Source organism: Capsicum annuum, chromosome 12, assembly GCF_002878395.1.
Source record: "Capsicum annuum cultivar UCD-10X-F1 chromosome 12, UCD10Xv1.1, whole genome shotgun sequence".
Taxonomy (NCBI): domain Eukaryota; kingdom Viridiplantae; phylum Streptophyta; class Magnoliopsida; order Solanales; family Solanaceae; genus Capsicum; species Capsicum annuum.
In genome coordinates, this window is record NC_061122.1 from 6,010,114 (window position 1) to 6,025,022 (window position 14,909).

Here is a 14,909-nt window from a genome sequence, read left to right on the forward strand (position 1 = left end):
TTTTCTCATATGCTCTCTTTTTCTAACTTTATCCCTCTGATTCAATGTTCAGGCTTAAACTGGATTTTAAGATCTGGCTGAAAATTTCACTAGCATGTCATATCACTAGAGTTAACACAAAATGTACTATGTAATGAAAACAAACAAACAACACATATTTAAAACACAAAGGAAAATGAGACACTTCATTTAGTCGAAACAAAAGATAGAAGAGTTTGAACATGAACAACAAAAGGACAAAACAAGACAGATCCCAAACTACAACCCTGAAATAATTTGGAGAACAGAAAATAAAACAAAACAAGATACCAAACCCCTTCCTGGTAAGAAGAGGGGTGACTTCTCAATTGCAGCCTAACATCTTAACCACTGGTTTGCATATCAGCATGACTAGAGTTTTCCTCACTGTCAATGTTCTGCACCATGATTGATTTATCTTGAATCATCTTTTCAATTTCTCTTTTAAAAGCACGACAATCTTCAATACTGTGACCTTGAAAATCGGAATGATATGTACATCGTACATTAGGATCAAAACTTCTTAAATATGGGTCAGGAGTATACCCAAGGAGAGGAGTGATCATGCCCTGCTATACTAATCTCTGGAATAAACTTGCATACGATTCTCCAATGGGTGTGAAGCTATCCCTCAAATTCTGTCTCATTTTATTATTTGTCTTAAATTGAAAACTAGGCCTAGAAGGGATTTGGTGTGTATGTGGAGTTGGAGGATGACTCAGCAGAGTTGGCACACACCAGTGTGGGTAAGATGGGGGTTGAACATATGGTTGCATATTATACACTTGATATGGAGGTGGGGAATGGAATATAATGGATTTTGAGAAAGATTCTGTGGAACTTGGGCATAAACTTGGGTTTGAGCCTGTGGGTAACGATGGTATGGTCATCTTGCTCATGCTTGTTGTCCAACTATAATGGCAAATGTATCTTCCTCATTCTTCTTTCCTCCAACACTTCCCGAACCTTTTTGAATTGCTTGAGTAGTCGCTTTCAATGTTGCAAAACTCACAATGCGACCGTTCTTAATTCCATCCTCTATCATCTCCCCCATTTTGAGGACCTCAATAAATGGCTTGCCTAATGCAGGTAATAAGTGTTGATAATATGTTTCATCCTGCGCTTGAATAAATGCCTCCACTATCTTACTTTCATTCATTGGCGGTTTCACCCTAGCAGCTTGTTCACGTCATCTAATCGCATACTCTCTGAAAGTTTCAGTACTCTTTTTCTTTATATTAGTCAGGGATTTCTCATCAGGAATCAACTTCATATTGTATTGAAATTGTTGCACGAATTAATTAGCAAGGTCATCCCAGCTTTTCCACTTGTTGATGTCTTGGTCAACAAACCATTCTGAAGCTAGACCTGAAAGACTCTCACCGAAATATGCCATGAGTAATTCTTCCTTCCCTCCGGCGCCCCTTAGCTGGTTGCAATAGCGTCTTAAATGTGCTACAGGATCTCCATGTCCATAATACTTCCCAAACTTCAGCATTTTAAAACCAAGAGGAAGATGTACACCTGCAAACATGCACAGATCTTTATATGAGACACTTTTGTACCCCCGAGTCCTTGCAAGTTTTTCATAATCAGTTCCAAACTTCTCAATTTTTTGGCCATTTCCCCTTGTTCTTCTGTCATAATAGGCTTCTCAGTATTAGGAGGAAATTCAGGCAGTTGAGGGCAGTCGTAAGGACCAATCGACTTAAATGTGGGCTCGGGAGCATAATGCTGATCACTAAAAATATTCAATATAGGGTCGCTTGTAGAGAGAGGAATCGCAACCGTTGGATTGACATTAAAAGCAAGAGCTTCAGACGGGAGAGGGGCTACAAAAGCATGAATAGCAGGCGGAGCCGAGCATGTAGTAATTTTGTATTGAGGAGTGAGGAAGTGGATATTGAAAGTGTTTGGATACTGTTGCTCCAGAGTAGGTCCTGATGCATGTTGTGGCATGTCGACCAAAATAGGGAATTGTGCATGTGACACTGGAGGCAAACTAGAAAGATATTCCAGATTGTCAGCGGTAAATAGAGGAGGCGGCAACCCATTAGCCCAATCTCGATGCATTTCTATCATTTGCTGCCTTAATTTTCGAATCTCTTCGCCAGCTCTTACATTCTCATTCTCCGAACTCCCTATCTGATTAGTGACAACTAACTCGGTATCCTTGTTGGTCATAACTTCTCTGTGACTTGGAGCAATATGGAGGACTAGCCAAAATGCCACAAATCAACCACCTTAAACTAACTGAACAAGAGGCAACAAATATGTTAGAGTTCACCATTTTTCAAGACCTTTCTTTTTTTTAAAAAAAAAGATCACTGAACCCAAGAAGGGCGCCTACGTATCTCTCCCCCGAGAGGGGAGAATCAGGTGTGCGTAGTTCGTGAAGTTTTGTCCAAATGACCAATTAAACTCTTTTTCTTTCTTTTTCTTTTTCTTGAAACTTCAAAAATAACAAATTGTCAAAAGAATTGACGAAAAATCTTTTTGCATTTTTCAAGTTTAAACTCCCTATACAAAACGAAACCTATGATTACCAAAGAAAAATCTTTTTGGGTTTTCGATTTTGAATTTCATACAAAAATGAAACTTGAACCTATTAAAGGAAAATCCTTTTGTAGTTTTCTTTTAAAGACATATATGAAATGCCTACTCTAAATGGAGATTGAAGAAATATTTTTGGATTTTTCAAATAAGATCTCCGAACAAACAATAGGCTGCCTACGTATCTCACTCCCGAAAGAGGAGAATCAGGGGTGCGTAGTTCGTCCAGATTGAACAATTAATGATTAAATAACAGATGACACCCTGACTTGAGACACGACCAAAGACACATGATGAACAACATAGCAAAGTCTTTTTTTTTTTGAGTTTTTAATTCGACACTTTACATAAAAAATGACACCAACAGCTATGAAAGAAAAAATCTTTTTGGTATTTTTGTTAAATGAAATGTACAAAACTTCTACCACCTTTTTTTGAATTTTTCTTTTATAAAAAGCCCCTAAAAAAATCTTTTTGGAGTTTTCGAATTGTGAAAGTTTGCTAAAGGAAACAAAAGGAAAATCTTTTTGATTTTTTTTTCTTTTTTTAAAATTTTTGAATCGTGGAAAACAAAAGCCATAAAGAACCTAAAAACTAAGAAACTCTTCTTTGATTCACCTTTTCTCTTTTTTTTTAAAGCACACCTTACTTCTAACACATGCTTTTCCTGAATCAGTCCGTCAAATGACCACATTACCCTCAAAGATGCAACATTTAGCACATGGGGATGCTTTAAAGGTGATTCTCCTAAAAAGAACCGTGTGGGACCCGCTAGGTCTCAATATGATGCACATAAGAATGACCTAAAGGTTGACTTACGTTGTGGTTTACTAACAAGGCCGTTCGAGGGAGCATATGATCGATAGTGGCTGCTTTGCTTTCCACCTACTCCATACATCCAACGGCTCCCCCCATAAAATAAGGGTGACTCAACTAGAGTTCATGCACATGATGTCCACTCTAGGACTTGTTGCAGAAAGAATTGACTCGGGTTATGCAAATGATGCCAGATATAAAGCGGTAACACATAAAGAAAAAAAACTGTAAACAAATAGCACAGAAATGCACAATAGTGATAACAAAAACACAAACAATAATCACAAATAATGTTTATACACCCATAATGCCAAACAAAGCCGATACGACTCCAAAAAATAAGCTCGAATTCTGAAAAGTCCCCAGTAGAGTCGCCAGAGCTGTTACACCCCTATTTGATCAACAAAAAGATATCTGTTTTAAGTTCAAAAGGGTTTTATTATTAAGGTGACAAAAATGAAAAAAAATTATTTCGAAAAAAAAAGGATTATTTACATTATTTTTTTCTTATTCAGAGTCTCCACTTGGTATAATCCGGTGTGTCAAGTCACCTTTGGAAAATCCTTTTCGAAATGGTTTGACTCTAAAAATTGATCCGCGAACAGAGATTCCGGCTAAGGAATTCTGTTGACCGAGGGGAAGGTGTTAGGCACCCCTCGATCCCGTGGTTTGACCACGGTCTCTTGGTGGAGCGTATCGACTAATTTTACATTACAAATGTACAAACCACATAAACACACAAAACAAGAAAAAAAACAAATCACACAAAATTCAAAACAAACCAAACTAATGTTCAGTCCAAATTATACAATCCAAAATAAAAGAGGTGCTGAAATATAAAACCTATTCTATTCTAAACTAATCCTAAACTAAACTCCACCCGACGTTCCGAGCCTTGATCACTAGCCTTCTTTGAGTACATGCTACTTCGGGGAATTCCCCAGATAAATCAATACAAATCCTTCGGGGCATTCCCCGGCCAAATGAGTACAATTTAAACTTTTCGTGCAATAAAGTAGAAAGTACCATTCACGCACATATTCAAACACTCCAATAAATTGTTATTCCTAAATTTGCCTACCCGGCCTACGTTTGCCTACCAAGTTCAATGTATCACAATTCTATCATGTTCAACATTATCAATACATCAAAATTAATCAATATTCATTTTCCTCCATTTTTAATCCCCACCCTAATTCATTCTCAACCACGTGATTAACCCATTTCAATACACAATCCACCAATCATGCTTAGCACATCACACACCCAAATGTCACCAACAGTTCACATCAACAAACAAACCACGGTATCGAATTACACGCAATCACAATCACATAAGAATTAAATGAAAGAGAAGAAAGAATTGGACCTTAAATTTGAAGCTTTCAAACTCAATGTTATTCGAATAAAGAGATTCCACACCTGGAAACCTCGAGCCGAACCTTAACACCAACAATCCAACTCGACAAATAATGACCCGTTCACCGTCACTTTTCATGTCGTTACTATTCACTATTCATCGATTACTGTTTGCTAGTTATTGTTCACCGGTACTGTTCGCTAGTTACTGTTCACCAGCGCCTTTTTTTTGTTGTTGTTGTTGTTCTTGTGAGGAAGATTATTTTGTGATTGTTATTATTGTGGAGAAGATGATGATCAAAGAATGAGCCCCTTTTTCCCTCTTAGAATTTTTCTTTTATAATGGGCATGGATTTGTTATGATGTGGGAATTTTGGTAGGTCCCCCATATATTCTTTCTTTGTGGACAAGAAAAAGGCAGGGAGATCAAATGGGTAGTTAGGGTGGTGATGGTGATGTGTCATTTTTAATAGGGAGGGGTTATTAGAATAAGATAAAATTAGTTAGGAAATGTTATTTTTGTCTTTTGATGAAGGGGTTATCACATGGGTGAGGGCATACACTAAGACGAGGGTAAAATGGTAAGAATGCTTTCAGGGAGGGACAAAATTATGTGTCTACACAACTTGATAAATTTCATGAGTATATATAGTAAAATATTTACTAATTTAAACTAAAATTTTAGATTTCATAGATATGGTTGACATGCAAAATATATTTTGCCCATAAAATTGATTGCATATTTTTATATTTTAGGGTGAATATTATATTTATTATTTCTCTATTTCAGGTTAATTATAGTCATATTTGTTATTTCCAACTTGATAAGTTTCATGAGTATATATAGTAAAATATTTACTAATTTAAATTAAATTTCTAGATTTCATTGATGTGGTTTGATATGCAAAAATGTTTTGAGCATAAAATTTATGGCATTTCCTATTTTGACTATGGTGAAAAGATTATCTTCCATTATCTATTTGGATAGAAATTTAATTTGATGAAATTCTTCATGTATATAAATTGGTTATGATATCTCTCTTCTTGTGAGTATCATTTCTCATAAGATATTTCATCAGTAATCTTTTAACTTTTTTTCTCACAAACTTATCCATGAAGAACAAGAAGGGTAAAGGGCGTCAAAAGATACCAATGAAAAAGATTGAAAAGCAAGTCGATCTATATTCTATCTTTTCAAAGCATTTTTCAGGTTTATACAAAAAGGCTAGCGAACTCGTTAGAGAATGCGATGTTGATATCGGAATGGTAAGCTTTCCTCATTTTTTCACCCTACAATTGATGCAGTCATTTCTCATTTTCAGTAATCCTGATATGCAATTAAGTGAAAGTACTCAACTTGTTGCAGCTCATGCTCGAGATAGAGTGAAACGACTCAATAGCAGGCTTGAAGAACTTGATACCATGAAAGATGCTGAATTTTTTCGAAAAAATGTGTATGATGAACTGATGAAAACTATTGAGGAGCTCAACGCAGAGGAACTGACCCAACTTGAAGGTTGGTTGAATATGATTGGTTCTGATTTGCAGAATCGTTTGAATCAATTGGAAAAAGAAGCTAAGCTTCATCCTCTAGTTTGAATCAATAGCTAAGCTAAGCTAAGTTTGGGATATGAAGTTCAAAACAAAATTCAAAATCATAGTTGAAGCATCCTAAGTTATTACTAATAGTTATATCGTTGAAAACTGTAGAAAGTTCAAATTTATATTATTGAGATTGCTGTTATTTTGTTTTTCTATTTTTATTTCAATGATGCTACATCCTTGTAATCTACTATATGATTACCGTAATAATATTTGATAATGTTGCTGAAATTAATATCTCAAACGTATATTAGCTAGTAGGTATCATATACATGTAGATCTATAATTTAAGCTTTAGTTATGGGTCTAAGTTTTGAAATTTTATTGCAGTCCATTTGCTGTAAAACTATTATTACCTTTTCGCTAGGGTTTACTCGAATCCCTTTTAATGGAAAATTATACTATTTATATATGGCTAAAATTATTTTTTTATATAGTATATATAATAGATGGTGTGAAGGGGAGCCTTGGAGTAACTGGTAAAGTTGCTATCATGTGACCAGGAGGTCACGGGTTCAAGCCTTGGAAACAGCCTCTGGCAGAAATGCAAGGTAAAGCTGTGTACGATACACCTTTGTGGTGGGGCCCTTCCCTGAACACCGCGCATAGCGGTAGCTTTTGTGCACCGGGGTGCCCTTTTAATATAATAGATGGTGAATGCCCTTCGGCTAGTTCGCGTGTTTCCTTCTTTATATTTTGAAGCTTCGTATTGAAAATCTCCGCTCCGTGACAGTTAAGTTTCAAGATCTTATAAAGTTACAACGGTAAGTTGGCCAAAAAAGATCTTTTGAAAACTATTTAGTGGTTTATTAAAAAGTTGTGAAAAAATTGGCAAATACCCCATTTAATCCACATCACCACAAACTTAACCAACTCAACAAATTGACCTACAAGTGTTTTAATACTACACTTTAACCCAATATTTCCAACTTAACAAATTCATCCTCAAGTTTCTAATAATACACTTCAACCCACTCCATCATCCACCATTATAAAATATCTAGGTTTCAAAAAATATAAAAAAAAATCCAAAAGTTAAAAATAGAAGGTGGTTCTTTCCCTCCAAAAAAAGCTCTGATTCCGACGTTATTTTCCGACGATCAGCTCTAAATCAGTCCACAAACCTCATAAACTCGTCCACTTCATCCATTTTACCCCATTAGTTTGTTATCTTCTCAAAAACACTTTCCGCTATTGTTAAAAAGCTTTAAATTAGTCACATCAGTTAAAAACTCTTTAGAAGTACATTACAATAACTGAGGCGACTCCAAGTTCATTTCTTTATTCCATAAACCCAACGATCATTGATTAGAAGCATTATTTGCAATTTCAAGTTTATGTATGGATATCTGCGCAGTCATCAACCCTTCATCATCATTCATCGACCATACATACATCCCGACATAGATCCTAAGCTTAATCTACCATCGACCAAAGGTTAATTCTAAGATTTCTGTTGCAGAATTTATTCTGGTTTCAGTTGATTTCATGGGAGAATGGGTGAATACTCCCAGATGTTGGAAATGGAGATCTTTTACCAGGTGACACTGCCCATTGCAGTTCACCGCAACAGTTCACACGACAAAGTAGTTACAAGCGTAATGCAGAGTAGGGATCTAGATTGCGCGTCGAGTAACGTGGTGATTAGTTATCTAATTCATTCGAGGGAAAAGGTGAATCCTACGATCATAAATAATGATGCACGTGTGTCCCTCTATATAATGGATATTGATGCAGATGGCTTTAGGCCTAATTTAAGGATAAATATAGTCAACAGGTCCTTTGAAGGACCGATGAATTCATCACCATTGTCACGACCCGAACCGGGGTGCTGACCGTGACGAGCATTCCAAACCATGAAGGCCCGAAACACCCCTATCTATCTGGTAATTATGCATATAATTCATATGATAAAAGAAATATGAAAGATACAAAATACTATGGAAACATGGTCATGAGTCTAATGAAATCAATAATGGGAAATGATGTCCCACAAAATCTATCGATATTTGAAAACGGTCTGCGAAATCTCTACTACATGACTAAAACAAACAACTGTCTGAAAAACTGGAACAAGGCCCCCAGTAGACCCAAAACTATTAAATGATAAATAAACTGCTAGACATCAGGCCTTACGGAATATAGAAGGCTCACCACTTGTCTTTGCAAATCTGTCTAAATAATCTACTGGATTTTCTGGACCCCTAGATTGTGCCTCCGAACCTGGGAGGGAAGGGGTCAATACAAATTACTGGTACGCAGAGTAATCCACAACAAAGTAGAGATTTTTATATAAAATAAATGAGAGTTGTTGTAAAGCACATTACTGCAAAATGATTTCCAAAATACATGGGCATAGTATAATGATTTTCAACAACAATGCAACACATCTGAGCTAGGTGGTACACCCTATAATTTCACATTTTCACCAATTGTTAAATCTCGGTTGCCGCCGAGATTAGAGTATAAGTGAGGGAAAGACACAAAAGATCACACAGAAGGGTGTCTCGACCCAATCAATTATGGTAGTGCACAAGATCACAAAGCAGGGCTCCTAACCATAGTCCCAATTTAGGATGACATAATATCAGGTACACAAGATCACACAATAGGATACCAAGTTTCCGAGTCGGCAAACACGATTTCCAGCGTAGATTCATTTGACTAATGCTTTCTTTGGGTAACCACCTATCTCACAAAATTAATTCATTAAACTCATTTTAATCAATCACATGTCATGCTCTGTAAGGTATCATCATACCCGACTTGCAAGTCATCAATATCACTTTAACCTTCCAACTTCTCATACCATTTACAACATGCACATATGTATGACTTTCACACCATTAAGCACATACACCATGGTTCTCAACATGCAATCATTCAAGAAGTTTAATCATTTATAAGTAATGTCATATCAATTGCAAAACTCATGCTCTCAATGGTTTAACAAAAGTATAATATGGGTATAAACATTATCATGGGGAATATAGAAAATTCACAACTCATGTACATCGTACCGTTTTGAAATTTCAGGTCACATGTTCACAATTCAACCATTTAAATACATTCAAACAAGCAACCCCATGATATCTCAATATTTCTTTCAAAATCATATATCAAAACATGTTATTTGTATCAATTGAAAACCCCCATTTGTAAAAACATATATATACTTGTATAAATCTAAAGTCTTATGTAAATTCCTTTTTGAAAACATGCCCATAAAATTTAGGACAACCCCACGTACCTCTATTTACGAAATTAGCGGGTGCTTCTTGAAGCCTACATTGCGGGGATTCCGATTCTTCAATTTATTTTGAAAACTCATGGTTGAATCTTGAGCTATGTGGGTTTTTATTTTGAAACCCTTAGACAAGTTCTTGACCAATTTTTCTGAAGGAGACTCTATTTTGGCTTTCTAGGGACTAAATCCTATGTTGTTGATGATAGGGGGATGAAAAATACCCAAAATACCCTTAATAATTTGGGAAAACTGAAGAGATTGGCCTGGGGCGATCCACCAGGCATAGCCCGCCCTAGAGCACCATCCTAGGCCAGGCGTCGCCTGCCCTATCGCGGGCTCCTTCCCAGGCCAGGTAATCCAGCGGGCGGCTCGGGCTAATCGTCTGATGCTACTGGAATTGACACCCAAACATGCCCTTAAGCTCGTCTAAAAATCTTGAAACTCACCTGGGACATCCTACGACCTTGCCCCATCATAACAAAATAAGAAAATCTAAAAATAGAGGTTGGGAAGGTCGAAAATAAAATCCCCAAAGATTACGAGCTAAGAAAATGAGTCCAAGTCTTTTGACACTTAGAATTATTTTCAAGTTTCTCATTAAATGCCCATGCTAATAAGAAACAATATATTGCACAAATTTTTATGGGGCATTACATTATCCCCCCTTGGGATCATTCGTCCCCGAATGATGATATGGAATACAGTCACGCACGATTTCAAGTATACTCGGACATAGAAAAGAAGACATAAAACAAGAATTGTACCTTCCATCTCATCATTTACCGGTACAACTAAGTTTGGGTATTTGACTCGCATGACATCTTCGGATTCCCAAGTAGCTTCTTCAACTTTCTGATTCCTCCACAACATTTTAACTGAGGCTATATCCTTGCTCCTCTATTTTCTCACTTGACGATCTAAGATTGCTACAGGCTCTTCTTCATAAGACAAGGAGTCTGAAACCTTGATTTCTTCAATAGGCAATACTAATGAATGGTCTCCTATGCACTTTTTCAACATGGATATGTGGAATACCGGATGAACAGAACCCAAATTTGCAGGCAACTCTAACTCATATGAAACTTCACCTATCCTTTTTACAATCTGGTATGGTCCTATATTGTGAGGACTCAGCTTACCTTTCTTCCCGAATCGCATAACTCCCTTCATGGGATAAACTTTAAGAAATACCCAATCTCTAACCTCAAACTCTAAATCTCTTCTTCTAACGTGTGCATAGGATTTTTGACGACTCTGAGCTGTCTTAAGTCGTTCTCTGATAATTTTCACATCCTCTAATGCCTGATGAACAAGATTATGCCTAAACAACCGCGTCTCACCAACTTCATACCACCCTTTTGAAGACCTACATCATCTCCCATACAATGCTTTAAACGGTGCCATCTTAATACTGGCATGGTAGCTATTATTGTAAGCAAACTCACTCAACGGCAAATGATCTACCCAACTACCTTTGAAATCTATTACACAAGCCCTCAATATATCCTCAAGGGTCTGAATGGTACGTTCGGCTTGCCCATCAGTTTGAGGATGGAATGCAGTGCTTAAGTTCACCTGGGTACCTAAACCTCTTTGAAAAGACTTCCAAAACTAAGAAGAAAACTGCGTACCTCAGTCAGATATAATAGAGACAGGTGCTCCATGCAGACGGACTATTTCCTCAATGTACAACTTCGCATAATCGTCTCTCGAATAATTATTCCTCACAGTCAAAAAGTGGGATGACTTTGTCAACCAATCTACAATCACCCAAATGGAGTCATACTGGTTTTGGGACTTCGAAAGTCCTATAATGAAGTCCATATTTATCATCTCCCACTTCCATAAAGGCAGAGCTATCTCTTGGGAAGTACTTCCTGGCCTCAAATGTTCTACCTTCACTTGTTGACAGTTCAAACACTTGGAAACAAAATCAGCTACATCACATTTCATGTTATTCCACCAATACAAAGTTTTTAGATCATGGTACATCTTAGTAGATCCCGAGTGAACAACATACCTCGAAGTGTGAGCCTCATCAAGGATTCTTTCCCGCATTTCATCAACATTCGGAAGGCACAACCTACCATGATATCTCAGAATACCATCACCACCTATTTCAAACGACATTACCTTTTGTTGACCCACATCTTTCTTAATTTGCATCAAGATGGGATCTTTAATCTGATTCTCTTTAACTTCAGCACAAAGGGATGACTTAGCTATCTCATGAACTATCACCCTTCCATCTTCGGAATATAAGAGTCACACTCCCAGATTTACAAGGTAGTGAATATCCTTCACTATCCCTCGTTTCCCCTCTTCAACATGAGAAAAACTGCCCATAGACAACCTACTGAGAGCATCAGCTACAACATTTTCCTTGCTCGGATGGTAATGCAGGCTCATATCATAGTCTTTCAAAAGCTCCATCCAACGCCTCTGCCTGAGGTTTAATTCTTTCTGCGAGAAAACATACTGCAAACTTTTGTGGTCAATATAAATATCAATATGCACTCCATAGAGATAATGCACTCCATATCATCAATGAACTCTATGACGAACAAATCTAGAAACTGATGGAACACCCTATTCATAAAATCCATGAAGGCTGCAGGGGCATTAGTCAACCCGAAAGACATGACTAAGAACTCATAGTGATCATATCGGGTTCGGAAGGCTATTTTGGGAATATCTAATTCCCTAACCTTCAACTGATGATAGCCCGAACGAAGCTTTATTTTTGAAAAACACTTAGCACCCTGAAGCTGGTTAAAAATATCATCGATCCTAGAAAGAGGATATTTGTTTTTAATAGTGACCTTATTCAACTGGCGGTAGTCTATGCACATATGAAGGCACCCATCCTTCTTTCACATGAAAAGTATGGGTGCACCTCATGGGGAAACACTAGGACGAATAAAGCCTTTGTCTAAGAGGTCTACGAGCTATTCTTTCAACTCTTTCAATTATGTGGGAGCCATTCTATATGGATGAATAGAAATAGGACGAGTGTCTGGCAACACATCAATGCCAAAATCTATCTCCCTATCAGGTGGTATCCCTTGGAGATTTTTGGGAAAGACTTTTGGAAACTCATTCACTATAGGGACTGACTGAAGAGGAAAACTTTCAACTCTGGAATCTTTTACTTGGATTAGATAGTACATACAACCTCTGGAGATGAGCTTTCAGGCTCTAAGAGAAGATATAAAGTGACCTCTAGGTGCCATAAAATTCCCTGCCCACTCAATTGATGACTCATTCAGGAAGGAAAAAATAACCTTCCAGGTTCTACAATCAAGTGTGGCACAACACGAATGGAGCCAGTCCATCCCAAGGATAGCATCAAAGTCTACCATATCAAGTTCTATAAGGTCTGCCACAGTATCCCGGCTAAGAATAGACATAACACAATTTATATACCCCTTCTAGCAACAACAGAATCACCTACAGGAGTGGAAACACTGAAAGGTTCTACAATAACTTTAGTCTCAAACCCAAAATCAATAGCCACATAAGGAGTCACATAAGATAAGGTAGACCCGGCATCAAGAAACACATAAAACATTACGGGAAAAGATTCATAACGTACCGGTGACAACATATAGTGAAGCTTCCACCTCCTGGCGGTTAGTCAAAGCATATAACCATTTACGACCGCTCCAGATAGCTGAAGGGGCACCCTTAGGAGGAGGAGCCGTGGAGATGGCTTGGGGCTTAGCGCGTCCCCCCTATATTTCCTCCAGTAGAAGGGCAATCTCTCAGAAGGTGACCCACCTTGCCACAAGAATAACAATTTCTCCCCTCAAAATTACACCTTTCTGGGTGATTCTTTCAACAAGTCTCACACGGTGGATAAGTACGACGCTGCTGGGCCACATTGCCCTGCGATTGAGTATTTGGGGCTCTGGATCCATGATGAGCCTGGAAACTCTGAGATTGTCTGTCTGCTGGTGGTCTGGGCGCTGGGGCGCTGGTAGCAGACTATGCATTACCTCAATTCTTTTTTTTCTTCCATTTATTTCTCCTCTTACCGCTTTGAGGCTGGCTATGACCCTGGTCGGCAGATCTGGCTCTTTTTGCCTGTCTTTCTTTCTCCCTAGCTTCAAAAATCTTCTTTTTTTTCTCCTCTACCTGTTATATATGAACTGTCAGCCAGCAAAGTCCAACTCCTTGTTTAGCATAGCTCCCTGGAACTCAAGCACCAGATTATCTGAAAGGCAAGACGCAAACTTCCTCATTCGAACCCTCATACTACTCATCATCTCAGGAGCATAATGGGCCAGCTAATTGAATTTTAGAGTATACTCCTAAACACTTATCTTACCCTGTTTAAGGTTCATGAACTCCTCAGCCTTTGCCTTCCGTAACTCTAAAGGGAAGAACCGGTCAAGGAAAGCATCTGCAAACTCATTCCATACTGAGGGCTCAGCATTGTCGCCCTTTGTATCTTCCCAATCGTTGTACCACTAATTTACCACCACTTTTAGCTGATACAGGGCCAATTCTACCCCTTCTACTTTATCAACATGCATCACTTTGAAGATCTTTTCCATCTCATCTACAAATTCCTGCGGATCCTCTTCTACTTTAGTACCTGTGAATTTGGTCATCCTCATGAATTGGCTCACCCATGTAGCTTCAGAAGTAAAAGATGCAGACCCAGTATATTCTGACCGCTGAGTCTATGCAGCCACCAACTGTGTTAACATGTGCATAGATTATCTGAACTCTGTGTTTGATGTATTCCTCTGCAAAGTTGGAGGACGGTTCATATTGGTCCATGGAGCCCGAGGTGGACTGGTTGGGACTGGAGAGACTCCCGAAGTAGGGACAGGGTCTGGAGAGGGAGCTCTATTATGTGTCCTCATCCCATGAGAGGGACGGACTTCATCATTCTCAGCACTCTGATTAGTATTGCGAGGAGGAGGCATAACTGTTATTTCTGTAAGACAAAAGATCACTGATTAGGAACAGACTTGACTATGAAGCACGAACTAATTCACAAAGAAGGGAAACATTTCCTAAATGCCTGGTAGCCTTCTGCTTATAAGTGTGGCGCGCTACACACCCATAAATAAGACTCTACCTAACGCGATTTTGTAGATATCCTGGGACCATGAACCATGCTTTGATACGAAGTTTGTCACGATCTGAACCCGGGCCCTGGCCGTAACGAGCATTCTAAACCATGAAGGCCCGAAACACCCCTATCTATCTGGTAATTATGCACATAATTCATATGATAATAAAATATGCGGAAGATACACAACATTACGGAAATATGGTCAAAAATCAAATGAAATCAACA

The 14,909-nt window shown here is 38.1% G+C and overlaps 1 protein-coding gene across 1 annotated transcript; it reads left to right on the forward strand.

Moving 5' to 3' along the window:
* The first annotated feature begins 5,859 nt into the window (after positions 1 to 5,859).
* LOC107853149 (agamous-like MADS-box protein AGL61) lies at positions 5,860 to 6,345 on the forward strand. The gene has a single exon (XM_016698157.1). The coding sequence runs from the start codon at positions 5,860 to 5,862 to the stop codon at positions 6,343 to 6,345; it is 486 nt and encodes a 161-aa protein (XP_016553643.1).
* The last annotated feature ends 8,564 nt before the right edge of the window (positions 6,346 to 14,909 follow it).

Bases quoted from the DNA above. Each gene is read 5' to 3' on its own strand.
- LOC107853149 (XM_016698157.1), top strand. From the start codon at position 5,860: ATGAAGAACAAGAAGGGTAAAGGGCGTCAAAAGATACCAATGAAAAAG.